The sequence below is a fragment of the Lissotriton helveticus genome, chromosome 1_1 (assembly GCF_964261635.1).
Source record: "Lissotriton helveticus chromosome 1_1, aLisHel1.1, whole genome shotgun sequence".
NCBI classification, from domain to species: Eukaryota; Metazoa; Chordata; class Amphibia; order Caudata; family Salamandridae; genus Lissotriton; species Lissotriton helveticus.
In genome coordinates this window covers 808711074-808731367 of record NC_136057.1, presented here as the reverse complement: position 1 = coordinate 808731367, position 20294 = coordinate 808711074, and the positions used below count along the sequence as shown (strand labels likewise).

At 43.9% G+C, this 20294-nt stretch overlaps 1 protein-coding gene across 2 annotated transcripts in view; it reads right to left on the bottom strand.

Annotated features, from left to right (window-relative positions):
• Positions 1–20294, bottom strand: part of DOCK4 (dedicator of cytokinesis 4) — a 1604094-nt gene that overhangs the window by 50873 nt on the left and 1532927 nt on the right. For both annotated transcript variants that reach the window (XM_078674485.1, XM_078674490.1), the window contains 2 exons: positions 17149–17221; positions 2245–2358 (listed from right to left, as the gene is read on the bottom strand). In XM_078674485.1, coding sequence (XP_078530611.1) covers positions 2245–2358; positions 17149–17221 — 187 coding nt within the window. The remainder of the gene's footprint in view (positions 1–2244; positions 2359–17148; positions 17222–20294) is intronic.

Genomic DNA, 20294 nt, shown 5'->3' with positions numbered 1-20294 from the left:
GGTTTGGTGCGCGAAGGGAGACAAACCATGTGCGCGCACGGACGGGCGATGTGCAGGCGCATGGCATCTCCTCTCTGGCTGACACGCTCCCACCGCGCGCTTGATTTACTTTTTAGTTTCACTGAGCTCTGCAACTATACAAGGCAGACACCCGCTTCTTTTGTAAGCCGCTGACCTATACTATCCAACACTGTTTCAAGTCAAAGTTGTAAAACGTTATTTGATACTTTAAACAACCCCGTAGAAAATGTTACGTTTTCCAGTACCCTTCAAACACTGCACCAGTGTCACTCCGCACTAGACCCAGGATGGGCTTTGAATGTACGTACATCTGATGTCTGCAAACCTCAAGGTGATCCTCTTGACACCCCTTCCACGCTAGGGTGTCGTGTCTGTCGGCCACGGCCCAATGTTCTATCCGGCGCTGCTCGGTGCCTGGGCGTGCCGCTGTCCGCTCACTTGATGAATGCAGTGTGTGGACATGGCGACCAATTACTGCAAGTTTACATTTCAATGACGGCCCGGCCCGATGGCATTACGGTGACCTTTATGAGAATCCGCGTAATTTGTGAGCCTGTGTCTGGCTCAGATGAACACTAAATCATTATACATCTCCCAGCTACAGCTGTAAAACTCTGTGGCTTATTATCACCATTTGTCCCGTTGTTTATTATCATCCGTCAAGTAGAAAACTTTCCATAATCTGAAATCAAGTGAGTGCATCTGGATAAGGTCACGTTTGTGTAGATGTCTCTTGGACTGTGGCTTGGCAGAGGGCATTCAAGCAGCATAGAGCGTTCTGCATCCAGTGCCTTATCTAGACAGTGGATTAAATTTGTTTTAAACAAAGTTGGGACCTTATTTTATCTATGTTTTAGCTGTTCAGTGCAGTCCATGTTTTGCAGCTTTACACTCAGTAAAACTAAACTATTTACAAAGGCAACCACCCCCGACACGTTGAGGATGTTCCATTGTCCCTGTCTCCACCAGTTTTAAGAAATATTAGTGGAAGGCAATGGATGCTTTTCGACACACTGATGCATGAAACACCAATGCAGCGGGACGCGCTTCCAGGAGCCACAATCCGAATGGTACTTCGGCTTCGGCTCTCAATAGAGGTTAGATGCCTGCCTTCTGCTGCAAAACAGCCACCCACCTCCTTTCAAATAGTACAGTCTTTGTGCAGCTGTCGTGGGGGCACCTATCCAGCACACAAGCTCTGACCCCACTATCGCCCCAGTCTGATGACAGGTCCCGTGCCACCCTACCCTGCCCTCCTCTTCCTACTGCTTGCACAAACTGTGCTCTTGAGGGCTTGAATTTCACAGGCCTCACTGTCAAGGCGAACGCCTGGGGCCGCCGAAGCTCGAACTCAATAATTCGGATTCTGGAGTTTTAAGCACGCGTCTCGGCTTTCACTGGGGAGGTGGTGCCATGGAATTATCTTATAGGGGGTGGGGCTGTGAGTCAGCCGGGGGAATACATTCCACAGCCGAGCAGCAGCCAGGGAGACATGGGCTACTGAGTTGCTGAGATATGGGGATGTAAAACTGCATCAGCATGTTCACCAAGATGGACACGCGCCTTTTTAGGTCTTGCAGACCAAAGCTGCTGACTTTAGAGCTAGGTAACCACTTAATCAAGTAATCTCCCGTGCCTACAAAAAAAAACATTTGCAATTCAATAGTTTGAACTATTGGCATTGTAAATGACAATGCCTTTTATTTATGTCTTAGTTTTCAAAACGGAGAAATAAAAGGTCTCAGAACAGTAAAGTCAAAATGAAAAATAAAGTGCATGGGTGCACTAAAAAGATAAGTGAGCGGTCCACTACCACTTTGCAGCCACTGAGCTTAGTAAACGAAAAATATTTCACATTTAAAAATGTGGAGCAGGACAGCAAGTGGAGGGGGAGCAACGGGTAAGCTTGGGGTAGGGAGCAGGAATTAATGCCTGAGTAGTTATGTGCGCAAGAATAAGAAAAAGCATTATATTTTTTAGAATGTTTACATCCGTAGAATGTTGTGGGATGATGAGGCATTGCTCATGGGCAACACTGTTAGCCAGTGCCTAAAGTATTCTGACCGGCAGTAGCCAATAACTGAAAGGAGCTATCTAATAGTCCCTTTCTGTATACACTACTGGTCGTGCAAATAAAAAGTGCCTAATCCTTTCTTAAAGGTTAAACTTTATTTGGGTAATAAAACCCCTCAGCTATAGGAGGAGTCTTAAATCTTCACTTACCAGCTTGCGTAGATCTTGGTGGCACAGGTGGGGATATAAGCCTTCCACTTTCAGACATGTTCCTGGCTTCTTTTCCACTATCCAGGCTCCAGCTGCTAGGGGTCGGGTTCACTGCTGAAATATAGGTAAATGGTTCATGGGGTGTTATTTCTAATTCAAGTAGGGGCTTTACCTGCCAATATCTGTATCGACAGGACTGGAAGTATGATGTAGATTACTTTCAGTTTGACTTCTTTTGGCTAAACGCCAAATTTAGCAGTTAAAGGTATTTTTAAAACAAATTGTTTACATATAAACAACCACTGACTTTTGAAAACAAACATCTAAAAAAATGAAACACAGAATGTCACATGCCAACACCCTCCAGAGAACTGACATACAGGCACTTAAGTAGTATCAAACAGTTTCCAGGAAAGAAAATAAAACCAACACCAAAACCACTGCCAGCCAAAAGCAGCATGTTTATCTGTTGATTTAGTATGGCACTGAAGAACTAGAGGTGAGAGAGTGATTTAGGGAGAAAAGATGGAGGAAACATCAAGGAAGCAGCTTACCATTATTAACAACCACTGAATGCAGTGGAAGAAATGGGAGAAAATAAGGAAATTGGCAGAAGCAGGCTAGAGAACATGCATCAGTCATAGCGAGGGCAGGCGTCAGGCTATGAAAAGTTATTCTGAGTAATTTCTTCATCAGTGCACTTGTGAAAGTGGAATGTTTTACTTTTTTTTTAACAAACGGTTGCTGGAATTGTGACGATCATAGGGTATGGCACTCCAAATTCTTGTTATAATCAGGGAAAGATTGGCATAAAGCTTACTTGGTCCAGAATTTGCAGGATTTCATTCATAGGTAGGAGTGGATTCAGAGTACTTAGAAGTTCACCTGAGATGTGAAGTAGGACACCTAGGTAAAATGGTATGGAGGTGTACACAGTTTTGCATGTTAGACAATACCTTTTAGTTCCTACATGACAGAGATAATGTCCTGGTCCATGTATTGTGAACATAAAGTATTCAGCCACTTTCTTAAGAGCTACGGTGTGTTAAGATAGGCTTGCAAGCTGGATTTTGGGAAATTACTAGGGGACATGATTTGAACAATGGCGTAAGATGTGAATGTTAATATAAAAGCACTTGGGGTAAAATGGTTTATTATTTGGGGTGGATTGGTGTCCATTACAAGTAATAAAGTCCCTGTCTTGTTAGGTTTAGTCAGAAGTTTCAGTAATTAAAAAAAAACCTTGGTAGCTACAGCACAGTGCACTCAGGATTAATTGAACGAAAATATGTAATGCACTTAGAAGTACTAAAACAGATAAATAGTAGCAAAAAGGAAGCAAAAAATATCCCGCTCCCATTTAGAAACACGGTATAAATGACGAAAATGACACCAAAACAACACTATCCAATAAGGAGAACCGAAGATACAAAGTTTGAAAAATGTAAGTGAAAATAGCAGCAATGATAGTCAATAGTCGCTGTAGACTGTGACCTAGGAGCGAATTTGAGGCTGTCCACGATGGAGTGCTGCAGAATACAGCCTAGAAGTAGAAATGTTGGGGGCCAAAATCTATGTCCAAATCCAAAAAAGGGACTTTGTTGTTTTTCAAAAGAAAAACTCTTCTTCTAGCGCGACAAAATAAAATGTTTAGCCGCCGACATGGGTCTGAAGGCTGGATATGCAAAGACGGTTGGTCCTACTGAAGCAGGAGAATTTTTGTTTTTTCCAGCGTAGCACAGTTCTCCACATGGGAAAAAACCTGAAATTCAGGTCCCCTTGCCCATATGCAGCAAATCTTTTTTTTTAATTTCCAAACTTTATCGGGTGTCCCAACAGCCACAGGAGTACACTCTTAAAGCCCTCAGGAGTCTCATGGTGTCAGGCAGAGGCCAACAGCATAGTCCAGTTGCGTTCCAGTTACTTCTGCTTAGCGGAGAATTTTCAAGAAAAGACCAACCTTTTCAGTACTTCCTGCTTTACAGTAAACACTCCTAAAAAATGCCATGTCACGATGGCCAAAGTATTCAACCACACAAAACTTGGACTCTGAAGGCTGGGGTGTGTAGGGGAGTGTCCACCCACAACTAACGCTAAAATCCGGTTCACAGCAGGCTATTAACCCACAACAAACCAGGAGACAAAGGCCGGGTATGACAAAAGAAGTGTCTTTCAGCACTAGACAGGGGGATTAAAATTGTCTTGGCATTCTCTTTCCTCCGTTTCAAGTCTCCTAAAGTGTTACATGAGGCTATAACAGACCAGTCAGGCAGGATTTGACTTTGTGGTGCCAACAAGATGGCAGGCCTCCACCCTTCCGCTGAGCGAAAAGAAATCACAAATTCAGGTCAATCCATCAATCACTGTGACCTATTTGTGCAGCACCTGGGAGGAATTTCACAGCTCATCCACACCTCATTCAGGTCAAGTACATGCATCGGTTGCTGAACAGTTTATGTAAATTAGCCTCCAGGAACTTCGGGCAGGAGAAAACCTTTTATAATGTTTTTTTCCTTCATATTTATAAAAAATCTTACTTCACCATTGAATTGGATTTAGATTTTTCTAGCCCTTCCCATTCCCAAGATCTGTACACTGATTTTCTACATAGGCCAGTGTTGAAAGTAAGAACCGCACATGAATCCAGGTAGTAGTTCCAAGTTGTAGTTATTGGATGGTTAGTTACAGAGGTGATGAGTAGGTAGTAAATAGGCCAGGAAGAAGTTGGTAAGAAGGCCCCACCAGGAGCAGCTTATTTCAGCTCAGTCAGGAGTCAACTAACTCACATGAGTCACCCCACATTCTGTGACATCATTCAACATTCTAAATGTCCCCAGACTGAACAAAGAGGGAAGACAGGGTGGAAAAGAAGAAGACCAGAAAAGACCATACAACATATCCTCTTTCTTTACAAGGAAAAAGAAAAGAAAAAGAAGTAAGATCAAAGTACAAGATAAAAAACAATGTAAAGCGTAATAATAAATCATACGTAGCATGCAGAAATGCAATAATGTAATAACAATACAAAATGAATATGCAAAAACAATCGTAAAACAGAATAGGAACAACAGCCAGCTAAGCCTGCCACTGTAAAATAGCTTTTAAGGCCTTGCCACTAAATACCATGCACTCTGTCTTGTGGGCTACAAAACCCACATAAGAATGTCTTTATTAATATTTAAAAGGGAACTTTTTTATGTGTCAAAAAGGGTTGACGGGTCAGGCTGCAGGTCTAAACTGCCGCTGTTAGAATGCAAAGGTAGGTCTGGAGCCATGTTTTTATTGTCACACTAGTGGATGGCACAATAACTGTTTCAGTCCACAGGTGACATATAACTTTTCATGCCACAAGTGTAGTTTCTACACTAGAAACTATGGCCTTTTAATAGAGTTTTTTACACCAATTAGGGAGTAGCCAATTCCTACATGTTTTATGGGTTAGAGCACATACACTAGGCAGGGGACAGCAGTCCCCCAGCGTTAAAACTCTAAAAACCTGCAATAAAACATAGCAACAAATGGGGGCAGCCATGCAAAAAGGGGGTATTTCCTCACCGCACTCATGGAAGAACTACTGTTAAAACAAGTAGGTTTTTCTCTTTCAGTACATTCTCTGTGAGGACTCTTATCAGCTATTGGACTGAATATAGCAGAAAGCTCAGTGTTTACTTCAGTTGGCTAATAAAAAGCATGGTATGCTTAAAAAACAAGGCTCAAGGTCCACCTAGTTCAGTTACACTTGCAAAAACGTTTCCTGGCACAAAACCCTTGGGAAGCTGAGTGTTTATTAGCTATAGAAGTTGCCTACCTTCTGTCATCAAGACCAACCACAATAAACTAATTTTAGACATTGCCCAACATTTATCAAACATTTAATTCAAATTAACCAACATAGCTCTCAAAACACATAAAACATGGATTAAGCCAAGAGGTTATTGGCGACATTTTCAACAACAGGCAGAATCAGCATCCACTCTTAACCCACTCATGAAACAAAAAACACAACACATGTATTCCAGGACATCCTAAGATAGCATACCAAGTACATATACATCCAATTTATTTTAGCAAAAATAGATCAAAATAAGCATACACTTATACAGAAGATAAGTATTTAATGTAGCCTCTACATCATAGAAACAAGCATACTATCATCCTCACACTCCTGATACTTTTCTCACGTTCCAAATACTATCATTTACACCATCTAAATGGCTCCTTCTCACTTCTACCACACGTAAATGACTCATGAACAAAGGCAATCCCATTTAGAACTAACCACGGATTGCCAATCCTTTCAATATCACCAACGCATTCCTTTTGCATCAGCACTCATTTCTACCCATCATAATACTTCCACATTTGTTGCAGTTTGTCTTGCATATTTTCATCACACAGTTCAAAACAACCACATGCTTATCAGACAAACCATTATTCACACAAAATAACTCTACCTATTTTACTTCAATATATGCTATACGTCATATGTTCAGTAGGACACTCTGGTTGGACCATTTACACACCTATAAAAACATTTTAAAGAGGTATACACATTCTTTGATTGATTGTTTTATTATTCATTTTTTATGCAAAGAGAACAATTTTTTTGAAAAAGATACTGACAAATACAAAAACATCAATACATTAAAATTGCAGGTCCTAACTTCAAAGATTTCTAATCTAACAAGTCAGATCCCATTACACAATCATTCATTCAACACCACTCAATCAACTGCAAACTCAAACCATATTCTCACGGAACCACAGCTGCATACATCACATATATAACAGGAAAAGCTAGATATGTATTAGAGCCCCTCACGATATGTAATTAGTTTTAGCTTCCGGGGAAGAACAACGCGCGTTACTGCACAGAAACACCTAGACTCGCTGTGGCACCTCACCTCCTTGACCAGCGGCCGGGCTTGGCTCCGCCACATCTCTGCCTGATTCGACCGGCCGGGCTTGGCTCCGCCGGTCGGACTACAATCCCCAGCTTCCCACGGGGGTAATTGACGACACCACAAACCAGCGCGCCAGGAGGCGCATAAAGCATCGACAGGGGCCGAGTTCCCCGTTCTTCTTTTGACCCTTGCTGCTAGACTCGCTGTGGCACCTCACCTCCTTAACCAGCGGCCGGGCTTGGCTCCGCCACATCTCTGCCTGATTCGACCGGCCGGGCTTGGCTCCGCCGGTCGGACTACAATACCCAGCTTCCCACGGGGGTAATTGACGATGCCACAAACCAGCGCGCCAGGAGGCGCATAAAGCATCGACAGGTCCCGCGAGGACGCGCGCGGGACGCGCCGGACGAAGCCCGGACTAAGGGTGGACAGTCTGCGACAGTCCGAGACTGTCCGTGACTGAACTGGGCCAGAATCTCTGCTCAAGTTCCCCTAGCTACCTTATTTGCAGTCGTCCAGCACCAGGTACTGTGGATGAGGGTTTATTGAGTTACTAATCTTATTTGCGGAATCATTGTCACTGAATAGCGAGTCCATCATGTCCAAACATAAAACATCACTTGTACTTAATAATACCATGGATAACTATCTGGTTCAGGTTGTTGCCAAAATAAATAACGATAGAAGGTCCTCCTTGGGTCTGAGCCCCTCTCCTATTACCAACTTGGCAGACCATATCCCAGATAACTCACTGGAGCTGGACTTTACTAATGAAGCCACTGTACTTTCCCAGGCTATTACTGATAGTCCCATACAGAATGTATCAGCAAATGGGATTGTGGACAATGTGGACTATATTGGTGAGGCTGATTATGATGCTATAGATCTTGAAATTGTTGAGGATAAATCCCCACCACCAGCGCCTGTGCCTGCGCCTAGAGTGACTAGAGGGAATACTAAGAACCTACCCAAACGAGGTGGGTTGCGTTCTAGTAGAAAAAGACCAGCTTCCCCACCTAGGAAATGTGAGATAGATGATCCTGGGGGTGAGAACATGGGTAGTTTGTTTAGGGATGATGCCCAACTTAAGAAATTAGTGGGTCTGCTGGACTTAAAAATGAGGGGGATCATCAAGCCATTATTCGCTAAGATCGACCAGCTAACTGATAAGGTCAATAGATTAGAGGGTCTTTTGAAAAACACCTGTGACAATATGGGAGATTTACCAAGTGAGGTGGCAAACAAAATTGAACAATGTAAAAAAAGGGAGGGGGGGGGGGACAGAAATGCTAGCCACGAATCCTCCCCTTATCCCCGACCCAACAGGAGCAAACGTCTTACCAGCAGAGGGTCCCCTATCAAGACCAGAGGGGCATACTGTATCTGGCCTAGAAACAGGTCCGGTGGAGTTAATAGTAGAGGCCTCCCCCTTGGTGTTGGTTTTGGCTAATGTGCCACCTTTGAAATCTGGACAGACAGAATCTCCCCAATCCTTACTAAGTAAAGCGTTGCACTGGTTGTCAAACAATATGTCCATGTCCCCGTGGGGCAAACAACTGCTCTCAGAAGAATTAGTTTCAGCAAGAAGAGTGGAGTGGATTGGGAATAGCCGTAAAAGATTTGTTGGTGACTGTGTGGTATTGAACTTTATAGGGCCCGAAGTACTGCATAATATCTTGTCAAATTTGTTTCCTCCACAACGTAGAACTGCAGAAATAATTCCACTCACCCTTGACTTTTTCTATAGTAGAAGAGGAATTGTCACTAATTCAAGTGTGTTGAGGACCAAGTGGTCTGTTGTACCTAATAGGAAGGCAAGGGGTGGCCAAAGTAGTGACTGGGGTCTGTGTCTTCAAAACAGGTTTTCAGCACTGTCCAATCTAAATGAGTGTGATTGACTCGAAGGGAGCACATCTTTGGAACATAACATTCTCAAGGTGACCAACAGCCTAAGTACAGCCAAAAAGAAGTGTTTACTGGCCACGACACAGGTAGTAAGAAGGAGGGGAATCCCTGATATTCACACAAGGGGCGGGGGGATGGATGTCCTTGAATGGCATAAAGTAAACGGCTCTGAGCAGGCAATTGGGTTGGCTCCCGGATCCCAATTAACTAATCCCTCTGGCACCCCCTCGGAAATAGAGGCCCCAAAAATACCTCCACCTTTTGAGAACCTAGGAAAATCTACTTGCCTAGAGGAAGTAAGCTCAAATATTGACAAACCTAAACTCACCTTTATCTCCTGGAACCTTGCTGGCATAGTAAATAAATTGGTATCGCCGGAATGGTGTGATTTCATCGACCATTATGACATTATATTACTACAGGAAACTTGGTCTTTGACACCAGTACATCACCAGGGATATCTTAATTTTTTTATCCCGGCTACAAAAAATGCAAAAGGACGTCCATCAGGAGGCTTGGTGATTTGGATACGCCAATCGTTACACTGTACAATTGAGCAAAGATCCATTGCAACGAATGATATACTGGCAGTTAATATAAAATGGGTCAATGGTCAAGGGTTGGCTGTCTTTAATATATATGCGAGGGGGGTGGGGGGGGGAGGACCTCTGAAGTTATATCCATCCTTGATCAAGAGTTGGAAGGGTTGCCCTTGGAGTTGTCAATAATTGTTGGGGGGGGACTTCAACACCACCTTTGAACCTTTGGGTGAAGAGGACAAGTGTCTTGCCCAGGAGGAGGACAGCAAATGGGGAATTCCCCAGCTCGAGATGGCTGTGGTTAAGAGATGGAGTGCCGTGGCTTTCCAAACTAAGAGCTTATGTCTGGCAAGGGGCCTGAGAGCTGCAAACGGGCGCACATCCTCTGATCGCCAAGGGAGTAACACATTTGACAATGGCAGGGCAGCTAGTAGAATAGATTACTTCTTGGTGGACATCAGAGTTTGGGACAAATTGCTAGATATGACTGTGAAAAAAAGGGTTGAAAGTGACCATAACCCTCTCTGTTTGGACTTCCAATCTTACCAAGAGGCCACAGAAAAAAGTATTGAGGAGGCCAGGGTGACCCTAGATGTAGTCTGCTCAAACAACCAGCGTCACCTAAAATGGGGAAAGCTGGTAACAGACCCTGAGTGGGTTGATGAACTCAAGAGAGTAGTGGTAAAGGAAATAAACAACCTAAAACCCCTTACTAACAAACCAAACTTCCGAGAAATCCTGATGGCGGTTCATACCAAGTTTTTTAAGTGACTCCAGGGATTCTTCCTAAAACAATAAATCCAAGCAAGACTACTAAAAACCAACCAACCAAGGGGTGGTATGATAAAAACTGTAGATCAGCTCGTCAGAACCTGAGCAGTGAACTCAGATCAGGGAACATCGAATTAGTAAGGAAGGCTAGGGACTCATATAGAAATGCACTAAAACTAGCCAAGAGACAGTGGGATGAGGAATATTGGTGTGAGTTGAAGCTTGCATGTGCAGCCAAAGATTCAAACCAATTTTGGGCTATTGTAAAATGGGACAGGGGAGGGATTGCTGCCCCCCCCACAAAATCATGTTCCCAAAAACAAGTGGATAGAGTTTTTTAAACCCCAATATGCTTGTAACCTGGCTCCAGATTGTTATACCTTGCCACCCACTGTTTATTACAAATATCATGTATTCAATGTCAAAGATGTTAGCACTGCCTTGGATTGTGTAACAGGGGGGGGGGAGCGCCAGGCATGGATGGAATCCCTGCTGTTGTCTTTTTAAGCGACCGAGAATCATGGTGCCAGTATTTTGCATGGCTAGCTAATGCAGTGGCAATGGGTGCAGAAGTACCTTCTTCTTGGAAGGGAGCCGAAATAATCCCAGTAATTAAGAAAGGCGATAAATATCTCCCGAATAACTATAGACCCATCAGCCTTATAGATTCAGCCCAAAAACTGATGGGTCGACTAGTGCAGAACAAGCTACAAACTTGGATAGTGGAAAATAACATCTTGTCGCCGTATCAAGCGGGTTTTCGCCCCTTAACCAGCTCCATCGACCAGGTTTTCTTTTTTATTGCCCTCTACTGGAGGAATGTGACCTTGATAAATGGCCCTCTCTACGCTGTCTTTGTTGACTTAAAGTCAGCTTTTGATTTAGTCCCAAGACCAAAGCTATGGGGGGTTCTTGCTGAAGCTGGTATAAGCCCAGAACTCCTTACACTCCTGGTTCGCCTGCATGAATATAACTATGCTAAAATCAGGTGGGGTGCTCAGGGCGAAGTAACTGAGCCCTTCCCTGTGGAGCGTGGGGTCAGGCAAGGGTGTGTCCTGGCCCCAACATTGTTTTCAATATATATTAATGGCATAGTGGACTATTTAAAAAGAACTCCGACTGATGCTCCAACATTAGCGGGTGCACGCGTGCCTGTCCTCATGTTTGCGGACGACACGCTAATACTTTCACGCACCCCGAGCGGTCTACAAAAGGCAGTTAATGCATTTGGCGAGTTTTGTGAGATGCGTGGACTAGAATTGAACGCTTCCAAGACAACATTTATGTGCATGAACCAACGGTCTATATTCAAAGGTGTAATTACTTATAATGGCACTCCCTTGGAACAAGTAGAAGCTTTTACCTACTTAGGTGTGACTCTGCAGGGCAACATGAGATGAAATACCCATATTGATATGGCAGTTCTAAAGTTTAACCAGTTGGCAGGCGTAGTAGCACTTAAACATCGTGCCTCTCTGACTAAACCAGTAAATTGAGCCCTGGAGATTTACAACATGAAGGTAATTAGCGCATCCCTTTATGGTTCAGAACTATGGGGGTTTTCAAATCTAAAGGATCTGTCACTAGCGGAGAATAGATTTCTACGGCGGCTAGTAATGGTACCCCAAAGTACTCCTATAGTCCCTTTATTGCTTGACCTGGGAAGGAAAAGTGTAGTGGACCTTGCTCGACTGCGCCCACTGTTATATTGGAGAAGTTTAATGGTGACTCCTGAACTAGCCCATTATGCTGCAGCATTGGCTGATGTCATCACTATGGACCGATTTCATACAATCTCGTGGTTAAAAGAACTTTGAGGGTTGCTTGTCAAGCTGAAGTTAGATCATCTTTGGGGAAATCCGGACATGTCATGCTTTCCTACAAAGGCAATCCTGAAGAAAATATATTGGGAGATGGTCTACTCTACAGCTTTCTACTCTGGATGCAGTTCCAACCTAACTGGTCGCCGTTTAGATACTAAAATGGTCCCACTGTGTGAAACATATTGGGACATTATTGAAAAGCCACACGACAGAAAACTGTATTTCCAATTTAGAATTGGAACGCTTCCAGTTAATGCATTCACGAAACACTGGACATCAACAAGGGATGAATATTGCTATCATTGTAAAGATCAAACTGAGAATGTCTCTCATTTGTTGTTTGTTTGCCCTATATATGCAGGTCCACGCCGGAAATGGCTAAAACCAGTGTGTCGTAATCTTGGGACTCATAGGCAAATAGTTGCACTTAGAATATTAGAATCAGATTGTACACCCTATTTTGCAATTGCAGTTGCAAAATTTCTTGGTTGGGCATGGTCAATTCGCACACGTACGCTATTGGGCAAAGCAACTTAACGATTTATGATAACCAGGTTTCTCTTTTTTACTAAAAATTTTATGGATTGTAAAGGAATGTTTTATATCCACTTATCAAATTCGTCAGCATCAATTGTTTAATACTTGTCTTATTAAAATTTGTATGGATTGTAAAGGAGTGTTTTTAAACCCATATATCAACTTTGTAGCACTAATTGTTTAATATTTGTTTTTTATGTAAGTATTTTAGATCTAGTATTTATTGTATAGTGTTAGGGTGAAAATGCTTTTATGACTGCTGTCGAATAAAGCTTTGAAAAGTAAAATTAGTTTTCAAACTTAGCTTTCAAATACTGAAATTCATAAACATTTCTGCATATTTCATCGCTATTTCAGAGAGACATCGTTCATAGAACTCAGGGGAGGGGCCTCATCTAGTGCGCCCTATATATGTTCGGTAGGACACTCAGCCAGAGTGTCCTACCGAACATATGGCGTACAGCATATATTGAAGTAAAATAGGTAGAGTTATTTTGTGTGAATATTGGTCTTCTTTCCCTGGCTCTCTACCTATAATCGTCCTTCGGGGGTCCCCTTTGTCATATTGGCTATCAGACAAACCATACCAGAAATGGATTAGCTTAGTATCTGAAACACTTCTAGCAACATCGCCAAAGATAAATAATCCTGTAGTTACAGGGAATATCAACCTATACACTCTTGTCATCTTCCCCACCATGAGACAATCATCCATACTATTGATAAGTGCCCACTGAATGCTGTTCTTAATGGTTCTATTGATTTGCTCAACCAGACCTTTGGAATGCTGACAGGTGAGGAAAAAGCGGGTTACCTTCGGTAACACTCTTTCTGGTGGATACCCTCAAGGGTCAAAGATAAAAAAAAAAAGCAAGTCCAACTGCTTGCCTGTAAGGGATTGACCTTATGAGCTTCATACCAGGCTACAAATCAGTCCCAGAGCCACGCTTAGATGGATTTTGTGGCAGGGCTTCTGGGGGCCCGGATGACATCCTACACTACTGACAGCAGATCAAAGGTAGATGGTTGCAGCTGCTTAATCTCCACGTATGTAGGTGTAAACTGCACAGATTCAAGTGAACGACTTTGTTCCAGTGCTGTGACAAACGATCTTTGTGAAGTGATAGCCTGATAGCAGAACAGAAGCTCATGCTAAAAAATTACAGCTAGTACACTCTCCTAGCCCAATCCAGAGACACTAGGATGACTTGGGCCCAGTCATTCATGATCTTTTTTAGAAGTCAAGGCAGTAGCAGGAAGGCATACCTTGTGTTTCATTCTAGTCAGAACACATCTCCTGAGTGTTCTTGCAGAAACTCCAAAGCACAAAACTTTCAACATTGCACCTTCTCAATGGTGACAAAAAAATCTAGCCAGAACCTTTTGTTGCAAGATGTCAGGCGCAACCTAAGAATGTAGATGACACTCATGATCTGCCAGATGCAGCTGCTCAGCTCATCCGCTCTAGAAATCAGGGATCCTGCCTGGTAATTTGTGATCAGGGAAATGCCTTTACACTCCAACCAACCCCAGAGACACGAGCCTCTAAACACAGAACCCATGACCCCACTTTACTCCTCCTTATCACAATATCACAAGGCAATGGTGTTGTTCATGACAACCTACACCTGCCTCCCCTTGATGGACAGCAGGAAGGCCTTCAGAGACAGATACATTGTCTGCTACTCCAACAGAATGATGTGGAGAAGGCTTTGGAAAGAGACAATAGTCCTCTGATCTCGACCTACCCCGGGTGACCTCCCCAGCCAAAAAGGGACAAATTTGTGACCACTATCATCTCTGGAGGTGAAAGAGATTGGGGGCTGCAGAAGGATCAATTTAGGACAAAATATCACCATTGCAAATCGTTAACCATGTCCTCTAAGATCTGGATGAGATCTGCCAGATTTCCATGCAGCAGGGCCGACTGGAACTTCAGATTCTATTGCAGAGCTGGCGTATGCCACCTGGCATAGCTTCCAAGGAGGATGCAATTGGGTAAGAGGTCTAGAACCATGATCCAGGACAGAGGCTGACGCATCAAGTTCATAGCCTGAATGTCTTGCAGTCATTGGAGCGGAGGAAAGGCCCAGAACCTTACTCAGTCCAAATCAGCTTCAATGAATGGAAGCCTTTGCAAAGGAGTCAGGTGCCTCTTCGGCCTGTTGACAGTGAATCCATAACATCAGGCAGTGTTGCAGGTGGCTGGAGGTGGTCTATGACTCACTGTGGCAAGCCAGCTGTCAAGGTAGGAAAAAACTGGTAAGATTTACCTCAGAAGACGGATGTGACCACCACCGTCACATTCACGAACACCCAAAGGGGTGCTGTTGGGGGTGAAAGGAATAGATTAGTGTGTTTGGAGTCAGAGCCAAAAAGACAGTGGAGCCCCTGCTGGTGCGTCCTCCCAAGCATAGGCACCAGGTCAAAGTCAGGATCCAAGACAACTGGTTGCGCTTGTGTAATCTTGTAGCGGAACATCGGTCAAGATCGAGCCGAAGTCAATTTCTTGTTGGACATTGGAATAAGCACTTGATCCTCCTCTGACACCGGTGATTTTGTTATACGCATCAATGTTGAAGGGCCTGGTGCAGATCTATGAGCCAGATCTAAAGCTTGTACCAGAGCTGGTACAGGCCCAAGGAAGATCCCAAGTGATCAGATGCCAGAGAAAGGATGCACCGGTTCCTCGATTCCCAAAGGCATGACAGAGGGAACTAGAAGCACACCAAAAACCTGGTTTTAATCTACTGCAGAGTCACTGATGGCCTTGGAAATTTGGTGGCATCTTAATAAGATGAGCAATCAACTCTGCAAACTGAAAGAACGACTGTGAACGGCATCCAGATGCCCTCCTAACGTCTCTTTTAGTTCTGAGTGGTGGGATGGGGCAGAGTCCTGATTTGTTTTTTTTATTTGCATTTGGACTTTACCTTACTATAGAAATTCGAGCGCAAGTGAAACAGAATCTGTGTCTTCAACTTGCAGTGGGAGTGGGCCTCTCACAAACACCACAATATCTTCTTGCGTTCGGCGACATACAGCTTCACCTCCTGGCCCCAGATCACTTTCTGGTGCCTAAAGGCATATTTATCGGGCAACTTAGAGTAGTGTCCAAAGTTCAGACACACACCTTGTGTGAGTCTGTTACCAACATTTGTTTTATGTAATTGTGCTATGGTAAGGAACCTGGAGGTTTAGGTAGGGACATCAATCCCTAGCACATTAGAAATCAATTTAGAAGTCAGAAGACCAACCAAATTGGGAGTGGAGCTCTGGATCTGCGTCAGAAGGTGTGGCAAGAAACTGACATTAGCATGCAGGCTTGGCGCTTATTTGTGACTCTGCTCCATCCCTTCCAAAGAGGTAGAGAACCAAAGCAGATCCGCACAGAGCCATCTAGTGGCGCATGAGAGGAGTGCTAATGAAGGGTTTCCAAATCCAGTCTGATGCCGGGGGAGAATTCTAAGAAGAGCCATCTCTGGTAATTAGTATCCACCAGAAAATATTACTTCGCCTTGTCAGTTATAAAAAGTTTGGACAAACAGTGTCTATGCAAAACACCTTTAATCGTGCTGACAACCACTCATAGAAATCTCACACACAAAGTCATACTGTAATCACTTCACAAAATGAACAGTAAGAGCCAAAACCATACTGTCTCCCACGCATTCATGCCACGAAGGGACCCATAATACACTAGACCAAATTCCTCCGAACTTTCTCTGCAACTTCAACAAGTTGTAAAGACAGGTCTTTTGCCTTTTTGTCCCTTATTGCTCAAGCTTTAATCTTGTGGCAGTGCCCTTCATCGATTAATATGTTTATGTTAGATGTCTTTGTTCATTTCATATTCATGGTCTTATGCAGTCACGATATTTTGATTGGTGGGTTCTAACATGCATGTTGCTACTGGTCTATGTATTAACACATGTACTTATAAATGCACATGTTTATGATACGTTTTAATTGCACACATTAATTCACTGTTTTATTTTAACGCGTACGTCATCACGATCCTCCAATTTGATTCTGCACCTCACTGGTTGGGGAATATTCCAAGATAGCGTCAGCAGTTAGACTAGAGAGATTGAACGAGGGAACTTGCAATATTTTAATGAATGCCGAGTAAGCACAGGGGACAGAAAAACATGATGAATTATAAAACGACATTTTGACACCCCGCAATGACCTACAGGGTAGTTTTGGGATTCAAAGACACAAATCATTATTTTACAAATGTATCCCTGGATGTTTCTCTTCCCACGCGCCGCTGACCTGCACAACCCTGTAATGACGGCCCTTACCACGCATGAGCTAGTTAGGTATGTCTTCCTGTGAAAAAATGATATCCTTCAGCAGAAGAGAGCTTGAGGTCAGGCAGAAAGAACGCACCACCGCATTCCATATGCAATTAAAACTTACCTTTCTCGGGGGCAGAAAGGTTCGGGTCACTTCGGGGCAGAGAGTTATCGCCGATCTGATTGAAGAGCATCCGCTGCAGATTCAACAAAACAAGAGTTAGAGGCAAAAGTACCGACACGGAACCGTAGCATCTTCATTAAGGCACAAACAGCGCCATAGCTTGTCTTTTCTAAAAACGAATCACCCAGAGCATGAATACATAAATAATACAAAAGAACGAATCCAGAAGAAAACTAAAGAGGCCTTTAGAAAAGGCGCAAATCTCTGAGCGGGTTTAGAACTGTGGCTGGCAAATAAGTAACAGAACATTTAGCAACTGTTCTGCTCAATCTTGATGCTCTCACAAAATGTAAAATAAAACTTTAATAAAAACCTCGATATTAAATGCGGATAGGCCCAGAAGTCAGACAGCTACCAAGAACAGAGGCGCAACTAGAACAACATTTCGAGGGGGGCTACTAACAATTTCGACGGGGGGGGTGGGGAGGGTGCTAATTCTTCCAGCAAAAGACAGAGTCGAGATGAATGGGTGAAAAAACAAGAAAGCCTCTGTAACACGTACATGGTATTTTAAAGCACCGTGAAGTGCTCGGGTGCGGCTGCAAGAAGCTGAATAAAAACTGTCTGTGTTGCGCGCCTGACCGAGAATATCCTTTTTCGAGAGCAAATATGGCATCTGCCTGATAAATAAAACAGAACATAGTAAAACCAACAGTCTACAAAAAAACTGCTTCGATAAAACACATTTTTGTAACATCTTAATGATAAGAGGATCTCGAAATCAAATAGCGCTGAGAAGTTACTGCAATAAACGGCAGTATCCTCTTGTTAAATTAATGGTCGCTAAACTGTGCGCTTAGCTCGCAAAATAAAGTATGTGCCAAGCGTATAGGTCAGGCCTAACCTGTAATGTACAGGGTTTAAACACGGCAGAAGCAGGGTCTGGCGCTCTGTATAAATACAGACAGCAGGGTCACACAGATGAACAAACAGCTGAGTGACGTGGACAGCAGCTAGGTCACACTCATGGTGCCAGCTGACACGTGCACCTGCACATGGACAGCATGGGCTAGCGCACTGAAGCACCATGACTTCACAAACAGGGATACCAGGGATATGGTTATTCTAGGAATATGCACTGCTGCTTGTTCTCGCTCTCCTGAACTGCGACACTTCCAAAGGCGTGAAGATGGCCCCCTTACCTCCATATACTCACTAATGGCAATGCCTCACCTTTGACATATCTCTCCATTGACTTATTAAATTCGTCAGCTTTCCTCTCACTCAAGCCGCTTTGCATTATCCCCACACGCACTAACAGAGCCCTGGTCTTTTACCATTTAACCAGAAGGCAAGAGCTAAGTTAGGATGACAGCGAGGCCAAGAACGCCCTTGATCGACTGTCATTGGCTGGGCTCATTCTGTCCTCTAAGAATCCAGCACTCGGTAATTTGGGCGCTACAGTAATTGCCGCACAGCTGCGCAAGCGAGCCAAGGAGCACACGGAAGGACAAACATTGATCCTATGACGCGGAAAATATCAAATGAGTAACACTGCTTATTCTACAACTAATGACATGCACGGAGTGTTCTGCAAAAGAAAGAAAGGACACATGCTCCTGTCAACATGTCATGTCATTGTCGTTATCTTAGACATGGGCTGCTTCCCTGGAAAAAGCAGCAGGCACAGCGATGAGTCAGCAGCTTTCTAGCTCCTCCGTAGCGGGAGAAAGCAGCGCCCTGTGGGTGAATCACTGACTGGGTTGGTGGGCCATGGACTAAGAGAAAATGGAGCCATCTGCAGCGGCGACTCCTCCGTTACGGCAGAGGAGCATCGCCCCACTGCTCAAAAGGAAAAATAAAATGAGAATAGCGTAACATTGTTATCATTTTATTTTTCATATTGCAGTCAGTGCAGGTGGGGTGGCCAGAGCAGGGGGAGGAGTGGTTTGCACTCCCTAAGTGAGCACGATTGCTTGACTGGCCCTCTTGGGCCAGCTAAACAGTCATGCGCACCTTGCATGTTCCCCACCTGGCTGCATTACACAGCCTGGTAAGGAACATGCACAGGCTCCCCGTCCTTGCCAGAGTGCTGAACCACAGCGCTCAGACCAATCACAACTCTGTATTGCAGCGTTGTGATTGGCTTAGGGTACCCTGTGTGCCCATTTGCTTCCTGCTGGAGGCCGGGATTGGAGACAGGAATAGGACATGGATGGGGGGGGGGGGGGGGGGGGTGACAGAAAGGGGGACATATGGGTGGGTCTTTGGCTGAGAGAAAGGGGGGGGCAACTGGTTAGGGCTTTGGCTGACAGAAAGGGGAGGCCATCTGCGCAGGCCTTTGACTAACAGAAAGAGGGGCCATCTGGGTGGGTCTTTGGCTGAGAGAGGAGCGGTCCACCAGAACACCACGCCCAGCAGCAACCTATGAACTCCCAGGAGTTGGCAGTCACACTGGTGTGGGAGCAAATCAGGATTGGGTATGCACTAAATGTAAACTTCAACAACCAGCCATGGGACGATTACAAAATGAAAGGCCACGTCATACTAGCAATGGTTGAAGGGGGGTAACCTAAAAAGCGAATGGCTTGGGGGGGCCCAAAGCACGCTGTGTGCATGCATACACAGGAAGAGGGCCTTAGATGCAACACACCTAAAAGAGGCATAGTAATGAAAGGAAAACTTAAAGTAGTATACAGGCACAAATGTCAGAAACTTGGGTCAAAACCAGATAAACTCTGCCATTTAGAACAGCATTTTTTACATATTCCTGAACACAATTAACATTAAATACAATGATAGTTCCTTCTTTTAACCGACAGCCTGCCAAAGGACCAGCTCCTTGAATTTAGTAAACTATTTATTTACTTGTTTTAGCAGTTGTGGGCTATGTTGGCATTCATAATGCAACGTACAGTTTATTGAGAGTGAATGCACTTATAACATTAAGGGTTCAGAAACTTGGCAACGTCCCGCAGAGAATGTTAAAAATGTTACCCATCTCTCAAAATCCAACTAAATAATAATCTTCATAATGTTTATTTCAGAATTAAAGTGTTTCATAAAACATACAAACATAATTACAAAACCATCCTACAAATGAAAGTACAGCCAGGATCACCCCAAATTTCGAACTTTAGCAAGTA